This window comes from Python bivittatus, unplaced genomic scaffold (genome assembly GCF_059951505.1).
Source record: "Python bivittatus isolate LINGU-HERP-01145 unplaced genomic scaffold, Pbiv_v1 ctg000850_np1212, whole genome shotgun sequence".
NCBI lineage: Eukaryota > Metazoa > Chordata > Lepidosauria > Squamata > Pythonidae > Python > Python bivittatus.
Window position 1 is genome coordinate 1325060 of NW_028277112.1, and position 23992 is coordinate 1349051.

Consider the following 23992-nt stretch of genomic DNA (forward strand, 5'->3'; position numbering starts at 1 on the left):
GTGCGTCACTACCTCCGCCACCAGGATGGCTCTCGGCGAGTCGTTGCCAGAAGATGACGTAAGGCAATATGGCGTCGGTGGAATGTCTGCGCAAGAGAAGGGCTCGAGAAGAGGAGGAGGAGGAGGAGGAGGAGAAGCAGGTGGCCAAAGTAGATGAAGGGTCTGAGGAGGAAGGGGAAAAGGAAGAAGACAAAGACCAAGAGCGTTGGGTGGGGCCCCTACCTGGGGAGGCTGTGCAGGCGAAAAAGAGAAGAGGTAAGGGAGGAATCCGGGAGATCAAGGGTGGAGAAGCACCTAGACCCCGTCAGTCCTAAGACGGTGATCCTAGACATTTTTTCTCGGGGAATCCTACTGAGTTTAATGGGATTTAATGCCAAGTATAGAGTTACCGGATTGCAACCTAAACCTAATCCGGCTGGATTTCCTAGTCAGTATCTCTAAGTCACAACTTCCCACTCCGTGCATATTGATTTAGAGCAACCTTCCTCAGTGTGGTGATCTCTAGATCTGTGGATTAAATTGATATTTGTCGATTGCCTGGAAGACAGAAGTGACAAGTCTTAAACCTCAGATGACAGTTTCAGGTTCACATGATTAAATGCACCTGCTTGTGCACCCTTACACCCACGTGTGTTATCTGTACATAAGGGCTATGTCTATGGAGGGTTTTTTTTAGTGGAGGGGTATTCAGTCTTGTGAACAGTCTAAAGCAGTGTTTCTCCATCTCAGGGAGCTGAAGTCCACACATCTTAAAGTTGCTGAGATGGAGAAACACTGGTCCAAAGTAAAGAAGACAAGTTTAGAACTGTAGTTCAGGTTGTCAACACTGCTGTAGGTAATAAAATTATACCATGAATTTGAGTCCAAATAAACTGTAAATCAGATAACATTTCTATTCCAAGTCTTAATCTACTTGAAGGAGGTTATCTATATTAAGCAACAGTTTTTGATTCTAATTGGAGGAAGGGGCTTATAGAGGAAGTGGGCCACTATTATTATGGCATTTGTCAATATTAGCACTGTTGTCAAGATTACTATTTACTCTTATGAACAGTTTGGGCTTATTTTTCCCACTGATTCCACTGGGTGTATTCTCCTGTTCATTAGTAATCGGGCTAATACTTTTGATTGGTTTTAACCTTGACTGGATTTTTTGTAGCTCACTGTGTGTTGATAAAGCCCCACCTACCCCCATGTGGTTAACATGTTCACTGTGTTACAGAAGTCAAGAAATATCACAGTGGCACTTACTACCTTTTCTATGTGTCCCTCCATTAAGTCAATTTATATTACCCCTGCCTACTTTTTCCCCTTTCTAGCTAGTGTGCACATTGTTAAATTAATTACCAGGGTGCACAAACTCATTATTTTTCTATAAAAGTTTGTTTTTTTATCAAATTTGTAAGGTCCCCAGACTCCATAGTGACTTAGGTGGTGTAGTCTTAAAACTAAATTAACAACAATGAAATAAAGAAAATAGTCATCTGGACAAAGTGGAACCAACACCTCTCAACATACAGTACATCCACCAAAAACCCACCACCCAGCCTAACCCAAGGCCTGGGGAAAAAGCCAGGTTTAAAGGCTTCATTTGAAGGAGGCCAGGGTAGGGACCATATAGATCTCTGGAGGGATGTGTTCCATATGACAGGCACTGTGACAGAGCAGGCTCACTTCATGGGTCCCATCAGAATTGTTGTGGGAAAAATAGGCAGGAGTATTAAGTATGTTCGCTGCCTTGGAGATGACCAAAATATATTTTTAAAAAGGCAGGATAAAAATCTAATCATCATCCTAAAAAATGAATTAGAATGGAAGGATTTTAACCAGGTGATCCCACACGTATTTCCTTCTTGTTTGTACTGGGATCAAGTTATGCATAGCTTTAGGGAATCAAAGCACACAGCTATCATAATATTGAGATGATTGGTATTTGTATTATTTTGACTAAAAAGTCTTGTTAAGTTTTGTTTTAAATGAAATCTAAGTATAATTTCGAATGAAGCATTTTTAATTAAAAATGTTTCTTACTTTCTTCATAGTTCTTGAGTTTGAACATGTCTACCTGGATAATCTTCCCAGTGCTTCAATGTATGAGCGTAGCTATATGCACAGAGATGTTATCACTCATGTAGTATGTTCTAAGTAAGTCTTGTATTAATTTATTTTTTAGTAATGTAATATTGCATTGGATGTCTCTTTCAGAAAGTGTTTTAGATGTGCAGTGTAGCTTCAGGATGGTTATCTGAATCCTGCTTCAAACTCTGTGGAAAAGTTTTCTGAATTGTGCTCTGGAGCACTTACAGCAGAAATCTTGGAGCAAGTCCACATCACAATCCAGAGTTCCAATCTGACTTGGGTTAATCCAAATTGTGTGATATATTCTGAAAGAACTCCAAATGATCTTGGGAAGTTTGGTGTAAAATAGGCAAGCTTCTCTCAAACTCAAATGCGGTTTCACTCCTTTCCCTTTGGCATTCCCATTCTATGTCTAAATAGAACATATGGATAATTAAGGAAAGTCCTGGGTTAACACATACAAATTGAAGGGAAGAGGGTTGTTATAAAAGTGTTATTCTGGAATAAATTCATGCATGGTTACTTCTCTGTGGATGGGGCCAATTGCATATATAGGCATGTCTGGGTTTGGGAAGATGATTTGGACATTTTCTTTATTTTTTGATATATAATTTTATTGAAGATTTTAATTGCAGTAATAAAAACTAATACAAACTAAACTCAGAGAAAGAAAGGAAGGTAAAAAGAGAGTGAAAAGTGCAAAAAAGGAAAAAGGAAAAGGAGAGTGAGATAAAAAGAAAAGAAACACTGACTTCAAATCTTCATCACAAGTATAAACAAGTTTGTTAGCTCTTCACCCCCTATAAGGTTGCAAACAGATATCTCTTCTTCCCATAACCCATCCCTTATCTATAAGCAAATCCATAAGACATCAACTTGCAATTCTGGTGTCAGCAAAAAGTCTGTAACGGGTTGCCAGAACTTTATAAAAACATATCTTATTTTAACCTTGATCAAATAAACCAACTTTATATTTCTTCCTTTTACTTCTGAAAATCTTAATCTTTCGTTCATTCAAATATTGTCATAGGATTTGATCTCTCTTCAATTCTTCTTTGTCCTATTGCAAAGGCTTCTTCAAGGCTTTAACAAGACTATTCTGTAAACCCAGTAAAAAAAACATCCAGGTCATTCTCTTGGTTTATGATTTTATTTCCCCTTTCATTTTTCAAACTTCAGCCAGTTTCTTTTGTATATCCACTAAAGAGTCCTTATCTCTTGGCCTGTCACTTGTATTACCACTTTAAATGCCTTCCCTGTCTTGTAATCTACACTTTTTTTAAAGCCAGTATTTCTGATTCTACTGTTTCTGCATCAGGCAAGATTTGTTTCACATCTGTCATTCCTTCCTTAACATCTTTTGAACATAGTCTATTCATAGAAGCAGACATCATTACTGATATTGGTATATTGTGGCTACTCATTTCTGGTCCCATTCTTTGAAGATATTTAATATTTCAAATGTTATAATGTTTTGTGTCATTTTGTAAATCCCAATACTGATCAAAACCAAAAGCAGGTTTACACTTTTTTTTTCTTTTTTCTTTTTGCCTGGAATCATTAGTCCCTTCTGGTGTCCAATTTAAATCATAAAGTCTCTAATCTCTGTTATGATTTACAATAGACAAAATAATTTTGGTTCCCACAAAAAGCTGTTTATTTTATATAGTTAGTTCCAAAATCTTATAGTAAAAGTTTCAATGTTCCAAATTTGCCTGGACCCTTAATTTGTTTATAACTTTCTTAAAAGTTCAAAACCTTATTTAGTTTTTTGCCTTTTATTTCAGATTCTTTAAGTTGTGAAACCTCTAGTTAATTTTTCTTTTGTTCAGAAATGTAGACAGACTAAACAGGTGGCTTTTCAAACTTGTGGTTCCAAAGATTTCTAGTAGCTTTAAGATGGTTGGATAAGCAATTTCCAAAAGTGATTAGAAAGTGAGGTTAGCAAACTTAGTGTCCTTTAAAAGGCTCCACTGCAGTTGTGAGCTTGATGACTGATCCTTTCATCTCCCAGTGCTAACCCATGGGAGCACATCAGGAGCACATGTGGGCAATCTCCCATCCTCTCCTTGTCCAGAGAGGTTCCAAAGAACCGGTCTGCTCATTGGTTCTTCAGTCTTTGCCATGGTCATTGTCTCTGCTCTCCCGGAGATGCGTTTAGCTTGCCTTGTCTCCCCCAGAAGTCCTCTTTATTTTTTAATTGTGATGGGATTGTTTTAGGCTAATACTATCATTTTCATCTAGCAGAAAATCTGTGGCTTCTAACGGTCATGGTCAGAGAGGGTTCTTAGGGCTACAAAAAGGGGACTCTGAGTCTTCCAGTTGCCTGCTCCTGCTTTCCATTAACCAGGCTAAGTGACATTCTATCCCAGGATTTATTTCTGCCTACTTTTGATAACAAGCTTGCTCATGTGAGGTGGGAGAGGATCTAATGCATTTACTGTTCATACAATTGAGGTCAAGCAATTTTAAGAAATTACTAAACACTTTATGCATATGCCATTTTTTTCTATTTACAGGAATATTTCCCAGTTTTTTGAAAAAGCAATTCCTTGATTATTTTATTTATTATTTGGTATTTATCTGTTACCAATATTTGTATGTTACCTACTCATATGACTCTTGGTGGCTTACAATATGCAGAGCTAAGAACAATCCAATATTAAGGTAAAATCTGTCACTGTCTTGATTAAAATTTCCTGTCCAAATGTCCTAACAGATGAGAGCTATCTTCACCTGTTTCATAATGAATAAAAGAGTTGGGGCCAACTTGACCTCTGAGGGAATCGTGTTCTATTGAAAATGTCATATTTCGGTCAAGAATCCTACCAGCAACTAGTGCACTTTCCACAAAATAGATGTTATTCTGCTGAATTGGCTGGCAGCGGTCAGCAAATGGGAAGCTGCATTCTGCCTGAAAAGCTGCTATGCAAATCTGGATGTTCTCCTTCATTTATGACTCCTGCTGGAACAGCAGTTGGAAGCCATGCCCCACTGAACCTTTGGCCAGCTTTAGTGGGTTCACTATTGTGTGCAATCCCCAGCCCTTACAGATCACTCAAAAGGATACCATGATTGAGGCTATCAAATGCCTCTTAGAGATTTAACCCCTCCAAGTCCCACTGCAGAGTATCAACACATGGGTTATTTGAGGATAGGGTATACCACTGCCTCTTTCAAGGCAGGCAGCATCACAACCTCTGCCAAGGACACATTCCTGTATTCATTCCATCATGCCCTCAATGGCAGCATATACCATCCAAGAGGGGCAAAAAGATCTAATTTGTAGCTTGTCTCACACAGGATTCTGGCTACTTCTTTAGGTATTACAGACTCAGAAGAATTCCAGATAGTCTTGCAAGATGATACTGTATCATGTCATGAAACTCTACCCATAAGGTATCCAACTCAGGGCAAAAATAAGTGATTTTGTCCTCCATGTACTTGACCATAGGCACAACAGGAGGGCCTTCTGGTATCCCAGGGTTCAAAAGTGAGCATGTCACAACAGACTTATGGGTTCATGGGTTGACCCAGGATGCAGTGTGCAAGACACTAATTTCCCTCTTTTTATTAATACTGTATAGCAAAGCAAGTCTTTTTTCACATTAAAAAAGTTTCATCACCCTAGTGACTGCTATAAATTCTACTTTTTAAACATTTATTTATTTACAGTGTTTGTGAACTGCCCCAACCAGAAAGACTGTGCCCAGTATCCAACTAGAAAAACTGATACTACAAGAAATCAAGTGTAAATAATAATCAATACCAAATATTTAATAAGATGACTATCAAAATCACTCCACAAGCCAACAAGTCAGTTGCTAAAATAAAGTGGATTTAGGGCCTTCATGAAAGCAGGGAAGGTCAGGGCCAGATGCTCTACTATGATATTGCATATGAAATTGGACAGGTTTGTGGTGTTCTTGCCTGTAATCTCACCACCTTTAAGCTGGGGGGTTAGGTACACAGGGTCCTTTGAAGGGCAACATGTAGTTTGTACACATATAGTCTGTTCTAGATCCTTGCTCAGATTTTGCAGTTAGCTTTATCATATTAATATCTGAACTGTGTGTTAAACTTCAGTCTGTAAAACTAGGGAAATACAGCATCTTTTAGCGCATTGAAATCTTTAGATCTAGGCCCTTATTTCTTTTATATGTTTGTAATTGCAGAACAGATTTCATAATAACAGCCAGCCATGATGGACATGTCAAATTCTGGAAGAAGGTAGAAGAAGGAATTGAATTTGTTAAACATTTTCGTAGCCATTTAGGTAAATTATTGTATATCTGCATAGTATAATTTTTATATTGCCTATTTTTCTTCCTTTGTTCTCTCACCTATTAAATATCAAATTTTCTATACTAAAATGTTATTATAAAGATATTTGTCCATCTTAATTAACTTTAAGCTTTTTCTTGGATAACAGTCTGTCTCTTGATTTACATTACTCAGGAGAAGCAGACAAAAATTAATATGCCAATCCCAGTGAGAGATTGGAAAGATTATATTCTGCAAAATACACCAGACTTCTGAGAATTTTCTTTTGAATATCTCAGAATCACATACAAAGCACTTCTGAAAATTGGCTTTTCAGGACTGTACCTGAAGCCATGCAGTGAGATCAGAAAATTTCAGTGGTCCTCAAGTCTCTGTGTATTGTGATCTTTGGATACCTGCCATACAGCAGTATTCTACACAGATCTATTCAGAGGTTTAATGAGAAGTATTCTGAGGTAGCCTGTGTAGAATTATAGCCTTAGACATCTTTGAATGTTTATGATAAAATTCATTCTTAAGCCTTTTAGTGAGTTTGTTCAAACATTTTCTCAAATAAAATTTATTTTCTAGCTGGAGAATACTTTCTTTGTTTTGGTTTAATCACAATAGGTGTTATTGAAGGCATCGCAACTAGTTCAGAAGGGGCACTGTTCTGCTCTGTTGGGGATGATAAAGCAATGAAAGTTTTTGATGTGGTGAACTTTGACATGATCAACATGTTGAAACTTGGGTAAATCAATTTAATTTTTGCAACTGTCCTGATTTGATTGCCTTAGTAGCTTTAGAATATTTTTGCCTAAAATATCATTAGGAATTGATTGATCATTAGGTTATGATTAATAAGTTAACTTTTCAGTATATCTTAAGTCAGATTGCACAAAATCAAAGGCGATATATTGTTGTTATGGGTTTACTTAGTCGTTTTTGGTAACCAAAGAATTATAGTAAGCTTAATGGCTTACATGTTTCTGCCGAAGAAAGGGAAACAGCTATGCCTGTTTGTGCATTTCAGGAAATGATGGCCATCAGAAGCACATGCTTACTTTGGTGAGCTTACCAGCACTCCTGAATATATGCAGAGTTGGGTTGCTATAAGGATAAAATGAATGGCAGGATATATGTATATGATTGAATAACTAAAATATTTTATTGTTAATGAGGCTATAGTGTATTGTACTTTAAATATTCCTTATTTTTCAGTACATTTTGATTTTTGTAGTTTTTAAAATTTGTTGTGGAGTGTTAAAAAGAGTCCTAATATTATATCCATCTGATTATTCTAGCTACCATCCGGGCCAGTGTGAATGGGTGTACTGCCCAGGAGATGCTATCTCTTCAGTTGCAGCCTCTGAGAAGAGTACTGGAAAAATATTTATATATGATGGTCGAGGCGATAATCAGCCGCTTCACATTTTTGATAAACTACATACGTCCCCTCTTACTCAGATACGATTGAACACTGTTTTTAAAATCATCGTATCTTCTGACAAGTCTGGAATGATTGAATATTGGACTGGTCCTTCCCATGAATATAAATTTCCTAAAAATGTGAACTGGGAATATAAAACAGACACCGATTTATATGAATTTGCTAAATGTAAAGCATATCTAACCAGTATAAGTTTTTCCCCTGATGGCAAAAAAATGGCTACTATCGGCTCTGACAGAAAAGTCCGGATTTTCAGATTCTTAACAGGAAAACTTATGCGCGTCTTTGATGAATCTTTGAGTGTAAGTATTTTTTCCCATGTTTATTCACTTTCCAATAGCTTATTTTAATTCTTTCAATGATGAGATTATTTGTATATGATTATAGGAATTAATTTGTAAGAAATGAATTTTCATTTTTACATTTAGCCTGCAGCATTTTTGTGTCATTGGTATTCAGTAAGTTAAGATGGCTTCATTTTCTTTTCTTTTATACTTTTCAAAAGTGTGTGGATTACTAAATTGCGGTAGAGATTCTAATGGCTAACCCTGTTATATTTAACACTTTGGAACAAACGTTACTGAAAATGTATATCATAAAATCATTGAGTTGGATCTGATCTTAGAGGGCCTTTAGTCCAGGCCATAGCTCAATGCAAAATCTATGCAAATAACTTCTTTGAAATATTAATGTATTTTCTAGGGTTTTTTTCCTGCAAGACCGCTTTGATTCTTTGATTAACTAGAATAACACAATTTCGTGTATGAGCTGATTTATGGCAAGATAAATTAAAGAATAAAATAATTATAACTAATACAGAAATAGTAATTCTAACAACTGTCAATCCTCTCCAGAAATTATTAAAATCAAATAGTACTGTTGCAGTACTGTTACTATGATAGTAAGAGACATACTGATGATAGTTGGCATCTTAACTAAATGCCCTTTCAAAAGCTCAGTTTTCAAGGTCTTTCTAAAACTCAGGCTTAATGGAACCATTTGAATTTTTGATGGAAGGCTGATTCATAGGGTGGATGCCAGTACTGAGAAACAAGAAGATCAAGCTTTCCCCTGGACCTCACATATTATGCAATTATGTAAAGTCTCACATTAAAATAATTCTGTATTTTTTTTACACACACACACACACACACACACACACACAGTATATAAAATGTATGTACATAATCTCTCACACTAAAACTTTCTGCTTCAAGGACAGTTTGGGCATATAGTTAATGGCAACAACAGGTAAATGCATTGACAATACTGAATTAACAGTGGCAAATATTTGAGAATTGTGCTTGCTTGATTAATTATAATTAATTAATTATAATAATTATAAGCCATTTTATTGTAGTGTTTATATATGTATATGTAATGAAGCTCAAGCTCAGATACTTTGGTCACCTAATGCGAAGAGAGGACTCTTTGGAAAAGACCCTGATGCTGGGAAAGATTGAAGGCAAAAGGAGAAGAGGACGGCAGAGGATGAGATGGTTAGATAGCATCACTGAAGCAATGAGCATGAAACTGAGCCAACTCAGGGAGGCAGTGAAGGACAGGAAGACCTGGCGCAATATGGTTCATGGGGTCACGAAGAGTCGGACACGACTTAACGACTGAACAACAACAACAACAATAAACAATACTATACCCTTGATTGTGTTAGGCATAAATAAAATTGATAAAATAGTAAAGGCTTGTTAGGTTACATTTTTCTTATGCTAAATGGCATGTTTCTGTAGATGTTTACTGAGCTACAGCAGATGAGACAGCAACTACCTGATATGGAATTTGGACGACGTATGGCTGTGGAGAGAGAATTGGAAAAGGTTGATGCTGTAAGATTAATTAACATAATTTTTGATGAAACTGGACATTTTGTGCTCTATGGGACAATGCTGGGAATTAAAGTTATCAACGTGGAAACAAATCGGTAAGTTGAGATTCTGGTTATTTAATTGTAACTATAATGATTGTGTATTGTTTAGGAAACTTTTCCAGAGACCTTAAAAAAAAAACACCTTTTTTCTTTACAAATATATAAAGTCAAATTTTATATATTTATAATATATAAATATTATATTTATATATTATAAATATATAAATATTTCCTTGCATGAACATTGTGTTAATCAGAACTCTGGAGAATGTTGGCTTATCAAACATAAATGTATGCATTTTAAATAATTAAGATATAGAAGCAAAGGAACTAAAAAAGAACAAAAACACAACAGCTAATAGGAAAAAATGGAAGCATATCATGTAAAAAAGTTATTCAGTGAAGTTTTTAAACACATTGTTAAACCTTGACCAAATGGAATAATACCACTCTTTTCATTACATCTATAAAGAGCCAGTTCATAAACATAAAGTGATCAAAGATCAGTGATTTAAGATTATAAATAGAGTCGTGCTGTCTTTCTAATGTTGAACAGTAGTCTGTTGTGTCCCATGCTTGATACATCCTTAGTTCTTCATATACATTCATATGGCTACATATAAGGTGTATTCATTTATAGACAAAGTACATTCACATCTTTAAAATGTTTTGATTTTCATAATACATATTTACAAATCTATGGTTATTAAACCAAAATGAAGTAATATTGAGACAAACTTATATCATCTCTAAAATAATGAGATTGACAGCCAACCTTTTTAACCATCCCTGACGTATCCAATAAACATAAAAGGGAATCTTTCTGAATTGATTCTTATAGTAATAAGAAATGTATTGTTTAAGACCCTTAGCCACTGATTTTTTTAAAAAAACTGAATATTTTAGTTCTTTGTTTCGGAGTTCTTGTAAATAGCTGATATCTACCTTAGTGATATTCTTTAATAGTTTATAAAAATATTGTAGACTTAGAAGCATTTAAAATCCATTCTAATGCTCACAATGATTTGGGAGTTTTAGATGCTGCAAATGAACTGGATCTACTTTTAAAATTAGAAGATTAATATACCAAAATTGTGTTGGGTGGTATTAGGTACAATAATCAAATTTTTCTTGCAGTAACTCAATTGATTGAAAACTCAATTAGTAAGAAACTGTTCTAGAATATTAATATTCCTACTTGCTCGAGACTTAGAAAAGAGATGAATTTGTAGTTTTCAGGTTGGGATTGTATGTATGTTTGTCCTGTGAATAAAGTTTAAAATTACATTTCCCTTCCAAATTTTCCAGATATGTCTAGCAATCTTTAATGAAGACAATACAATGGAACTATTGCTAAGTAGAGCCAAGACCCTGCCGTATTATCAAAAGAGTAATATAATAACTTTCTTACTGTGCTGATAAGCACTGATATTTATTTGGTCACTTGCATTCCATAAAGGTGTTGCAGTCAGAATATGTGCCCAGTGATAGAGCTGAAAGTCAGGAAAGTTAAAACCCACCTAATCATATGATAGCTGTAATTTAATAAAAGAAAACCTGGGAGTTTGTATTATCTTGTTGTATTTTCATGGGGGAGGGGGTTGTACTTCTCATTCTTCAAAAAAAAAAAAAAACCCTGTAGGTAAGTAGGTATACAGCAGTGGTTGGGGGATCCAATGTGAGGAGGCTGGAGGGCAGGCAGGTGGTGGAAGAAGTAGGGTTCATGGGGCACAATGGATACCATGTCAGACAATGGTTTTGCATTTCTGCTATACATAATCAAAGTTAATGCAGGACACTATGAGAAATGTATTTATTTTATTTGGTAAATTTATATAGCAGCTCATCTTACATATGTTACCCTGGGCAGCGAACAAAGTTAAAAAAGAACAGCACAACAAATAACCAAAAAACATAACAACAAAAAGCATTAAAAACATTAAAAGCAGTAAAACCATTAAAACCATAGAACATAATTTGCAGAACAGCAGAGTTTCCCTAACAATATACCACCTTACAGATTCCATACCCACATTACTGGATACCCAGGCCAATGGCAAAGCCATGTTTTCAGGCCCTTCTGGAAGGCCGGCAAAGTTGGGGTCAATCTGACTTTGGGGGAATTATGTTCCAAAGGATGGGTGCCACAGCAGAAAAGGCTCCTCTTGGGCTCCGTCAGAAGGTATTCCTTCATGGATGGGGCCCACAGCATGCCCTTTCTGCCAGACCTGAGTTAAAGCAGTATTTTGAGTTTTGTTGTTGATTCAAGAGTAAAAGACTGCATGATGAATTAGAAACTTAATGGTGATCCTAGATTTTATTTTCTAAACGTAGATGTGTGAGAATCCTAGGTAAACAGGAGAATATCAGAGTTATGCAACTGGCTCTGTTCCAGGGAGTTGCAAAGAAACATCGTGCTGCTGTTACCGTCGAGATGAAAGCATCTGACAATCCAGTTCTCCAGAACATCCAAGCAGATCCAACAATAATCTGTACTGCCTTTAAAAAGAACAGATTTTATGTGGTATGCTATATATTTTTAATTTATTAGTTTTATATAATGCTGTAGTCTCTAAGGAATACCAGGAGTTAACAATAGGAGTATAAGCAGTACAACAATATAAACACTTTTTTGTATTTTCAAGTCCATGTTCACTCCTGGCGACTGCTTGGACAAGTCCCTGTGGTTTTCTTGGCAAGATTTTCAGAAGTGGTTTGTATTGTCTTCTTCCTGGGTTGAGAGAGAGTGACTGGCCCATAGTCACCCAGATGGCTTTGTGCCTAAGGTGGGACTAGAAATCACAATCTCCTGATTTCTAGCCTGACACCTTAACCACTACACCAAACTGGCTCTATATAATAATAAAATTACCTGATACAATAAAAACAATAGAACAACATGACTCTAGTTATATCCCAGACACTTTCCAAAAAAACCTCCATCTTGACCAATTTCCAGATTGCTAAGTGGGTGGATGAAAACTTAACCATCTGATGGAAGCTCTTTCACAAGATGGAAGCCATCATCAATAAACAGTGTTAATGGGTCCTAGCCCTTTTCCCCTCATGAAAAAAGGGAACCACTAGCAGCTTTTCTCAAGATATATGGAGGAATGTTTCTGGATGTTAAGCATATAGAGCTTTTTTGGTTAAATCCTGCACTTCGAATTCCACCTGGAATCCTGTTGGAAGTTAGTGGACACCCAAAGGACTGGCAGATAATTACTGTCACTTGCCAGTGATTGGGGTGCTGCATTTTGAGTAATTGCAATTTGTGAGTGGTGTTCAAAGGTAGACTCATGTAGAACATATTGTATTTATCTAATTCAGATAGAGCTGCAGTGCGACACCAGTTGACATTGGGCAAATGCCTCCCTGGCGACAGCCTCACTTACTCATCTAGCAATAGCCATGAGTCCAAGAGAATCCCCAAGTCATAGACCTGTTCATCCAAACCCAAACAGCTTCCAAATGAATTAGCAATTCCCCCCCACAAGATAGTATGTCTGTTGTTATATAAATGTTAATATAAGAGTATTCCCTTGTCTTAAATCATGGTTCTAATTCCAATGTTTGTATATGCATGAATATTGAATTATGAGTTTCCTTAGGGCTAAGGCAGTCTAGGTGGCAGCTTCGTGAAGTAGTTGTTTTCATACACAGTTGCACTAGATTCAGAGAACTTGTCATGTCATTAATATGTTCCATCTTTTAAACCAAGAATAACTGCATTTTAGTAAAAGTTAAAGTATTCTTGAGTCAAGCTTGACTTCTGATGACTGCATTCATGCAGTTTTCTTGACAGCGTTATAGAAGCGATTTGCTATTGCTTTCTTCCAGGATGCATTCCTTTTTCAAGTTTATCTATGTACAGGTAGTCCTCGACTTATGACCACAATTGGGACCAGAACTTCTGTTGCTAAGCGATGCAGTCGTTAAGTAAGTTACGCCCAATTTACAACCTTTTTTGCCGCAGTCGTTAAGCGAATCACTGTGGTTGTTAAGTGAATCACATCATTGTTAAGCAAATCTGGCTTCCCTATTGACTTTGCTTGTTGGAAGCCCCCTGGGAAAGTTGCAAATGGGAATCACATGACCCTAGGACACTGCAACTGTGGTAAATACATGCTGGTTGCCAAGTGCCCAATTTTTGATCATGTGACCATGGGGATGCTGCAACGGTCATAAGTGCAAGGACTGGTTGTAAGTCACTTTTTTCAGTGCCATTGTAACTTCAAATGGTCATTAAATGAATGGTTGTAAGTCGAGGACGACCTGTATTCCTTTACACTTGAGTTTCCACCTAGCAAATTTCTTGCAAATGTGGCACCAAGTATATCTACCAGTTCATAATGTTACATAGGAAATAAATCAGTCCATCAGATATTTAGATCCTAATCACTGTAAAGCTTTTTATGCCAAATCAAGCATGTAGAAGTTGACTCAGTAGCAGATTAATTATTTGTACAGCTTTTTCAGAACAAGTGTAATAAGTTCACAAGAATTTGATCCTTTTAGATGTGTAGCTATAACTTTTTGTATCAGGAATGTTGCTGCACTCTAACTTCAAGCAAATTCAAGTGAGGGTTGTTGGGAGTTTTAGTATAACAAAGTCTGAAGGATCACAGATCATCTACTCCTGTGCACTGTATGATGAAGATGATGATGATGGTGATCTGTCAAGTACTTGTTGACTCTTAGCAACCACATAGATTTTCTCCATGATGATCTGTCCCTGACTTGATCCTTCAGCTCTTCCAATAGTGTACTCATCGCTACTGTAAGTGAATCTATCCACTTGCTGCTGGTCATCCTCTTCTTCTCTTTACTTCCACCTTTCCAAGCATTAGAGCCTTCTCCAGAGAACTAGGTCTTTGCCTAACTGGACAGTTTTTGATCATGTGACCATGGGAATGCTGCAAGGGTTGTAAGTGATCTGTGAACTTTAACAATAAGTACAAAACTAGAATTCATCTGTCTTGTCTTTCAGTTTACCAAACGTGAACCAGAAGATACCAAGAGTGCAGATTCTGATAGAGATGTATTCAATGAGAAGCCATCTAAAGAAGAAGTCATGGCAGCCACTCAAGCTGAAGGGCCCAAAAGAGTTTCTGATAGTGCTATTATCCACACAAGCATGGGAGATATTCATGTCAAGCTCTTTCCTGTTGAGTATGTATATGAGAACTACTATAAATCTATTGTTGGACCTTTCACTAACATAGTGAATAGATGTTAAGATGCTCCTAGTTCCTTTTGTTCCAACCCTGCAGCTGCTTTCTGGTGTGGCATATTCATCTGTAAACAAATTCTCATTGAAAGCTAAAGAAGGTATTCATTTCATTTCTCCCCAGATGAAGCACATGTTCATTTGTATACTCTTTCCCCTTTTGTAAGATAATCAGAATCAGACTTCAGCTTCAAAAGAAGGGGAATTGTCCTTATTTCTGCTCTCATATATTGCAAAACACGGGCAAATCTTATAAACCAAAGTGAGGAAGCAATGTTAATTGGCCATATGCATAGTTAAATTGATGACTTCACAAGTACAAGATGTAATGACAGCCACAGTGTAATAGGACACACACAAATGCATACATGCCTGGGAAGTAGTGGGTTGGCCTTTCTCATTCCCTCAAGTGGAGTGTCCCTAAGACCTTAACCACAATCCCTGCTGCAGCTCCCACATCTCTGGGGAGAGCTTGTTTGAAAAGTGCTGTTACCAACCACTTTCCCTGACAAATCCGCTCTGGTACTAATTTACTCAGTAGTAGGTATAGTGGTGACATCCTCCTCTGCCTTCCTTCTTTTGTTTTGCTGTCTGACTGGGGAGCTAAAGTTAAAATCCTTTCAGGAGCAGAATTACTGATTCAGTAAGAATGTAAGTCTTTATTGTATGGATCAAGATTAAGGAACTAGATGGAAATGGAAAGGTGAAAGGAAAAATGGAAAAAAGGGAAGCAAAAATCACCTCAGCTGTTCTTTCTTCAGTCAGAAATATGCACCGTGCATGCATGCACACACACCAACATACAGGCACAGAACAATGTATAACAAAGGCACCAGAGTACAAATCATTTTCCATAAAATAAAATCTAATCCTCATTCCACTGGAACCTGAGATTGTAACAGCTGATTTACCTGACTTTAAGATAATCCAGGAAGAGACGCTCTTGCTCCCGCTATGAGAGAAAAGGCAAAAACAAAATGAAGCTGAGACCTTTTTTAAAAAGCCCACCTGCGGATGAGTTTCTTCTTCCTCCCCCCCATCCCCACAACTGGCTCTCTAGCATTTGATTTCCCTTCCTTCATTACACACAATTCTACATCCAAATGTAGGAAAAGGCTGTACAGTGGTACCTCGGTTTACGAACTTTATTCGTTCTGTGACTCTGGTCACAGCCCGAATTGGTCGCAACCCGAAGCAAATTTCCCCATAAGGTTCAATGTAATTATCGTTAATCCGTTCTGGTGTGGAGGACAGGGAGGCGGCTATGGCTTGGACGGAGAGTCCCCCTCCCTACGACCACGTGTTGGGTGGAAAATGGCCACGGACCACGTGTCGGGCGGAAAAATGGCCGTGGACCACGTGTCAGGGGCGGAAAAATGGCCGCGGACCACGTGTCGGGCAGAAAATGGCTGCGGACCACCTGTCGGGCGGAAGAATGGCCGCAGACCACATGTCAGGGGCAGAAAAATGGCCGCGGACCACCTGTCAGGGGCGGAAAAATGGCCGCAGACCACCTGTCGGGCGGAAAATGGCCGCGGACCACCTGTCAGGGGCGTAAAATGGCCGTGGACCACCTGTCAGGGGCGGAAAATGGCCGCGGACCACGTGTCGGGTGGAAAATGGCCGCGGACCACGTGTCAGGCGGAAAAATGGCCGCGGACCACGTGTCGGGTGGAAAATGGCCGCGGACCACCTGTCGGGCAGAAAAATGGCCGCGGACCACGTGTCGGGCAGAAAATGGCCGCGGACCACGTGTCAGGGGCGGAAAAATGGCCGCGGACCACGTGTCGGGCGGAAAAATGGCCGCGGACCACGTGTCAGGGGCGGAAAAATGGCCGCGGACCGTGTCACGGGAGGGAAAATGGCCGCGTATCCTGTTTGTACCCCGAGGTGGAGTTCGCAAACCGAGGCAAAATTTTGCGTCCGGAACTGGTTGTAACCCGAAAAGTTCATTAACAGAAGCGTTCGTAACCCGAGGTTCCACTGTATTAGTTATTAGTTACGAAGGCGACATATTTACCTCTGGTATTGTATTGCCTCTGACTACCAGTTGTTGAAAACACAAGGGTGTGCTCCTGTCCTGTTTACAGCCTTTCCACTGTCATTGCATTGGTCACTGTAAGAACAAAATCCTAGACTAGATGGGCTTGGTAGGGTCCCTCTTATGTCTAAGTGAAAACATTCGGTTACCATAGTTTGCTAAACCTTGTATTAACAGGAAAACTCTCTGATTACAGGTGCCCCAAAACAGTCGAAAACTTCTGCGTACACAGCAGGAATGGTTACTATAATGGCCACACCTTTCACCGGATCATAAAGGTAATTGATGGCTATTCATCTTTTTCAGCATTTATAATATACTGTTTTCTTACTCTTGGTTCAGTGAAATGGCCAAGTTGAGATGCCTTTATTCACATTAGCAAAATTGCTGTAGCTTTGATTTACTTAGTTAATTATGGCTTTTTGTATGGTACTTCATGTTCTGTGAGTTTCGTATTTCTGAAGCAAATCTGTGTCTGTTTTCTTAGTTGTAGGAAAAATCAATTTAAAATGTTTATACATTGTATGTATGTATGTATGTATGTATGTATGTATTTAACTTGTCCCTGCCCATCTCCCCCCAATGGGAGATCTTATAATGTTGATATATTGCTTTTACTTCATGACATGTCTTAATTTGGGCACAGATTAGATACAGAGATAAGGGTTTTTTAAAAATACAGTTTAAAAATGCTGTGTTGCTAATGCAGTGAAATATTGAAGCAGTTTTAAATTATATATTTGGAATACTGTGCAGAGTTTTTAATGCCTGTTGCTTGCAGACGTTTCATTACCCAACTGGGTAGCATCATCAGTGCAAGTGAGTGTGGGTTTACTCCCTGTTTATATGCAGTAGCTTGCCCTGCCAGTATTGGTGGGGGTGTGGTTTTTTCCTTGATTGTTATCCTTGATTAGGGATTGTTTTCTGCTTGATTTCTTGTCTGGGGTTAGTCCCTGCTTATCTGGGTGTTGGCTGCTGGAGAGGGATGTTTTCTGGTCTTTTTGTTTCCTTCTTAGCTTTTTTATTGTCTCTTTTGAATGAATTTTTTTGGATTTGGCTTGCTCTAGGATGCTCAGTTTCCCAGTTGAAACTGTGATTGAGTCTGTCCATGTGTTGTGAGATTAAGGAGTTTTCATCATGTCTTCTGACTGCTAGTTGGTGCTCATGGATGCGCTCTGCTAGTCTTAGTCTTCTGCCTGTCTGTCCTACATAGTAGCTGTTACAGTCCTTACACTGTATGTTGTAGATGACTCCTGTTTTTCCTTCTTGGGCTACTAGGTCTTTTGGTTTACTTAAGATGTTTTCGAGGGCTTTAGTTGGTTTGTGTGTTACGATGATGCCATGTGGTTATAATAGTCTGTTTTGGTTGTTTCTGAGATGTTTTTGATGTATGGTGGTAGTATCCTTTTCATAGCTTGTGTAGGTTGAGCAGTCAGGCACCTTTTGATAAAGTTGCGTGGGTATCCATTTTGTTGGAAGATGTTGTATAGGTGGTCTGTTTCTCTTTTTGGTGTTCTGGGTTGCTGTAGTGTGTTTGTACTTGCCTGAATAATATTCTTACACAGCTCTTTTGTGTGAGGTTGGATTGTTTTTCAATAGGCTTGCGTTTCTAATTTGCTGTCATTTCCTCTGCTGATGAGGATATTCAGGAAGGGTAGTGTGTTGTTTTCTTCTTCCCTTGTGAATTTTATTTCTTTGAAGATGTCATTGATTTTTTCCTATGTCTTCTCTAGTTGTTCCTTTTTTTATTATGACTAAGGAGTCATCTACATACTGGATCCATTCTTTTGGTTGTATGTGTGGGACTGCTATGGTTTCTAGACACTGCATTACACATTATACATTAGAAATAGAATTAAGAAACAGAATTAAGAGAGGTATTAGAGAATTAAAGAAGTATTCACGCTATGGGGAAAGCAAAGAATAATATTTTCCTTCTTTCTAGGTATAACTAATGAAATTGATTGGCAATATATCCAGGATTGCTTAAAGCAGTGTTTCTCAGCCTCTCTAAGTTTAAGATGTGTGGACTTCAGCTCCCAGAATTCACAGCATGGTGGCTAGGGAATTCTGGGAGTTGAAGTCCACACATCTTAAACTTGCAGAAGTTGATAAACACTGGCTTAAAGGACATACTTTTTATGAGACTGTATAATTAACTTGTGAAATTTATGTGACAGTATGTAATAACTCTAAAGTAGATAGTTTAGGGGGATTGCGCAATTTCATGGAGGCTGTATCTTTCACTAGCTAGTAATCATGGTACTTCCCCTGAATACCAACTGCTTAGGTCTCAAGAGTGATTTGATATTTCATTCCTGTTCCGCTTGTAAACTTCTCAGGGAGATCTCATTCATCAGTATGGTGTGCAGGTTGATGAAGAATTGGGCATTAAACTGAGGCAGTAGGACTGTTCTTACATTATTAAAATAATAGTGTTAACCTAAGACTGCATTTTTTGCTCAATGCAGGGTTTTATGATTCAGACTGGTGATCCTACTGGCACTGGCATGGGAGGTGAAAGCATCTGGGGAGGAGAATTTGAAGATGAGTTCCATGCAACTTTACGACATGATAGGCCCTATACTCTCAGTATGGCAAATGCAGGACCAAACACCAATGGCTCCCAGTTCTTTGTAACAGTAGTACCAACGGTGAGTAACATGTCAGCCGTTTGTCAGTTGTTCTAATGTATAGATAGGAACCTTTTCATATTCAGAAGGTTATGACAGTTTGTGGAATGGGCAGAGTGATAATGCAAAGTGGACAGAAGCAGGATTTTTTTTTCAATTTTCCTTAAGCTTATTTTAAGAGTTCCACTTATATTGTTGTATCTCCTATCTCAGAATAGCAGGACACTGTGCCAGTGTTTTTGCCAGCTCTTTGGGGATCACAGAAAAGGGGCTTGAGAGCTGCATGTGGCCTTGGGGCCTCAGGTTGCTCACCCTTACCCTAGCTGAAATGAACACAGCTCTGTGTGAGTGACAAGCGGGACTGAGATAGTTGAGGATCTGAACAGGAATTTGAAGAAAGTTTAATTGGCTCCATGTTTTATCTGCTGAGTGTGATTACAGGAGATTTAAGGTCCAATCCTGACAGCTTTTCTCAGACTATAGCAGAGGGAAAATCTAAGCACTCAAAGACAGATTTGCTGTTTACTGGTACACAAAAGCAACAAGAAATCTAAGCACTTCCCCATAGAATTTAAGACTGGAATTGAGTCAGTTCCTGAGATGCCTGCGGCACTAAGCAGCACTGAGTGGCATTTTTCACACTTGTTTTGAAATGAGGCAATTGCATTATACTGAACTGTCATCTGTTTTATGCTGCCATAAGAATGAGGCAGAAATTGGGATCCACGTTAATAAAATCAGTCATTTCCTTTGACAAAAGGTGGCAAACCGATTTCTTTTCTCTGTCCTGCTACCCATTTGGAGAAGCATCATAACTTTACAAAACCTGTTAAGTAGAATTATTTCTCTGTACATGATTCCTGCATACTTTGGGATATATGTACAATTGCCTGCTTCCATGCCTCGCTAGAATGCCAGCCAAGAGGTATTTTAATAATGTTTATACATATTCCTTCAATTATAATTTATAGTTTGTCAATAACGTTACTTACAGTTTTAATGCTTTTCTGTTTGTTTTGGCATGTGAACTTATTATGACCACATATAGCCTTGGCTGGATAATAAGCACAGCGTGTTTGGAAGAGTAACAAAAGGAATGGAAGTTGTTCAGAGAATTTCAAACGTGAAAGTTAATCCAAAAACCGATAAACCCTATGAAGATGTAAGCATTATTAATATCACTGTGAAATAATAATAATGATAATTTAAAAAACACCTCAGGGATTTCAGTTATATGGAAATCTAAGTATTTCTACTATAGAAAATTCAGAAGAGATTTCAGTCATGTCTTCAAAATGCTCTGAAAAATATTTTTAACATGTTTTTAATAAAAGTAAAAATCAACCTTACTAAAACAACAGTGTATTTTGTGTTTTCTGTGTATATAAGTCATGTATGGATTTTAATTGGTTTCCAGGCTTTTTTGAATGACTTGGCTGAGCTGGCCTAGGAAGCACTCACCATTCAATTTTAACATTGTTATGTTACTCTTACTGGTGGGTTCTGGTTGGGTATAAAACATTTTGCCCAAGATTTATGTACCAACGTCTCACTTTGTGAAATAGTATTCTTCTGGATGACTTCACAAAATGTTAAATTAAAATTGGATATCAGCATTTCAGATCTGATCAAAAATGTTTTTACTAGTGTTTGGTGTGCCAAGCAGGATTACTATTAGTAAGTGCAAATTGATCCACAATTACTCAAACTATAGTTTTATGCAGAAATCTGATTGAGATCAGTATTTTAAAAAAACATGTAGGCTTAGTAATAACACTGTGAACTAAGAAATGAGGTAGAGGCTAATTTGCATGTTTGAATGTAATTATATTCCACATTCTGTCTTACCAGTTTTCTCCTTTCTATAACCCATTATATCATTTTGTGTGAGGAAATGATTTGGCAGACTAAAAAGCTTGCACATTTTTATGACCTTTGAATTAGCCCAGTACAATTAATGACCTAATAGGAAAAAAATATTACGGCTAATGATACTACCCTTGTTATAAAGTAGACATTAGCTGGAAATGTTAGATTTCTTGAGAATGGTTTCTTTCTTCTAAGTCTGTAACACTTTCAAAGCATGTACAAAAGATGAGACCAAAAGATAGAAGTGGCCCAGCATAAGCTAAACATTAATTTTTTTGTAGCAAAAATTAAATACAAAACAGGGCTTGTTCATACATCACTGTAAACTTAACCACATTACAGTATTATAGATCAGTATGAGGTGTGAAGGGGAAGCATACTGAGTTCTGGTTTACATACATGCTAAGTAAGTTATAATGTGGTTCCTTTGATTTTTGACTTAGTGTATTGTGAGCAAAACTAGCTAGTGTTCCTATAAGGATAAATCTGACAAAGCCCTGGCCACTGGCCACCGGTTATGAAGAGAACATGACTGAGTCAGATATTATGCTATTGCCAATAATGAGTTACTGTGTGAAATTTAATCTAGTGTTTTAAACAGAAGATCCTGTAAAATCTGTTGGGAGGTTCTCCAAAAATTGCCAAAACCCCAGGTGGACATACTATAAATAGATTGATGATAGGTACAGAAAAACCTGGCACAGAATCTAAGACTACATGGGAGTAAAGATAATGCTATGTCTTTGTATCAATACGAGAAAAATAAATTCTGTAATGTAAAAATTCTACATTTTCAATATCATGACGATGATTATGACATTTATTAAAATATAATTCATTTTAATGTGTATTGATTTCTTTTTAGCAACTTCTTATTCTTATCTATCTTCATTGTATTGATATTGACTTTTGTTGTTTTCTATTTTTTATAATAAAGAATATGGTTTTGATTGTGGACTCAAAAACAGTGTTGGAAAATTAAGTAATGTCATCTTTGAGTCACACTCTTTCTGGTGACTCCATACACTCATCCATGTAGTTTTCTTGGCAATAATACAGAAAAGAGTTTGCCACTGCCTTCTTCCAGGACATATTTTTTAAAACTTCCATTTCAAGTCTATAGGGGCATATTGGTAATCTCTCATTTAAATACTAATCAGGTCTGATCCTGCTTGGCTCTTCACAACCTAATGACTCAACTAGAAAGAGAAATAATAGTTTTAATATGTACAAATCTTTATTATAGACATAGTCCAGTCAGTCAATTGGGGGAACTTCCCTTATACTATCCATTCAGATACATGCTACATCAGCTTAGTATATGATGGGATTTTTAGCCTGCTCTAAAAGAATTCACCAAGTATTAGTTTAACCACACACAAATACACACAGACTCATACACTAGAAAATCTGACCTGAATAAGCTTCAAAGGAGAAACACAATTTTGATGAAATAATTTTATTATTATGATTCACTAGCACAATTGTTAAATATTTCTTTTTGTGAGCTGTTTTACATCTATTACAGTTGCAGAAGGTGGATATTTTTATGCAATAACCTCTCCTCTTCCTTTGATTCATTCCTGTTTGTAATTAGAAAATAACTCATGACAAAGTTAAAAGCTAGAGTATATCTGGACATTGTTACATAGGCTGTTATTTTTATATGTGATACCATATTACTCCTTTCTTATTGTTGAACATTGCATTTAAGTTTAATCAAAATTCAGCTGTTTCAGTTATTTTACAAAGGCATATTTAGTCAAATACAGTCCGCTCTTAAAACAGTTTATACGAAGTTCTTAAAAATTTCCTTGCAGCTGAAACACTTTTAAAAACTGGCACACATTAGTACACTAAATAGAATTAAAGGTCAATGATGTATGAAACAAGTTTTATTTCTGCTTGAAGAAGCTATATACAGTACAAACAAGATGCTAAATGTCTCTGGTAAAACTTGAATTCAGACAACTATAATAGTTATGTTCACAGTAACTTTTGTGAGTTTCAGTTAAATAATACTTTTATATAAGTACATTATATTTGCAGCAGAGCTCAACTTTTGTCAATATTAACCAACAATTATTTCTGCACATTCTCCTAAATTCAACACCTTCTGAGTTTTACATGAAGCAAAGAGCCCAAATAGTAAAGCGATAGCATTTAAAGCCACTGATGATACAACAATTTACATTCAGCCTTTTGAACTGCTGCATAATAGCATTAAAATGAAATAAAAGAAAGCAATACAGTAGCAGAAGTCTGGCTTCACTAAAATACAATAAAAACCTTCCAAATTACTTCACACAGACATACGCTTTTTACCTAGGATTTAGCCCCTAAAAACATCTAAACTTGCAGTGTATTTTGAACGGGAGTTGAGGCAGGTAAGAGATGTGTGTGACAAATAACCTCTACTTTTTCAGTATTTGGGTATCTGTAGCCAATCATTTTAATATATTAAAGGTTTACATTAATGCAAGAATGCTACAGAATGCCAAAACATGCCCTTCATCCAAACATAAACCCCAAAGGGAGGGAA

The 23992-nt window shown here is 37.2% G+C and overlaps 1 protein-coding gene across 2 annotated transcripts; it reads left to right on the forward strand.

The window, feature by feature from the left end:
- Window positions 1-44: 44 nt before the first annotated feature.
- PPWD1 (peptidylprolyl isomerase domain and WD repeat containing 1) lies at window positions 45-22425 on the forward strand. 2 transcript variants are annotated; one of them, XM_088130405.1, is made up of 11 exons: window positions 45-255; window positions 2043-2145; window positions 6255-6355; window positions 6973-7093; window positions 7647-8094; window positions 9541-9731; window positions 12012-12201; window positions 14668-14849; window positions 17145-17226; window positions 19420-19602; window positions 20342-20621. In XM_088130405.1, the coding sequence occupies exons 1-11, from the start codon at window positions 69-71 to the stop codon at window positions 20489-20491; spliced, it is 1938 nt and encodes a 645-aa protein (XP_087986531.1). In that variant the 5' UTR covers window positions 45-68; the 3' UTR covers window positions 20492-20621. The 2 variants fall into 2 exon arrangements, with proteins under 2 accessions (XP_087986531.1, XP_087986532.1); XM_088130406.1 differs by lacking the exon at window positions 20342-20621 and adding an exon at window positions 20630-22425 and having other exon boundaries at window positions 46-255.
- The last annotated feature ends 1567 nt before the right edge of the window (window positions 22426-23992 follow it).

Coding starts and splice junctions, on each gene's coding strand:
- PPWD1 (XM_088130405.1), top strand. CDS start 69: ATGGCGTCGGTGGAATGTCTGCGCAAGAGAAGGGCTCGAGAAGAGGAG. Junction 12,202..14,667: donor AAAAGAACAGATTTTATGTG/GTATGCTATATA, acceptor CTTGTCTTTCAG/TTTACCAAACGTGAACCAGA. Junction 14,850..17,144: donor GTCAAGCTCTTTCCTGTTGA/GTATGTATATGA, acceptor CTCTGATTACAG/GTGCCCCAAAACAGTCGAAA.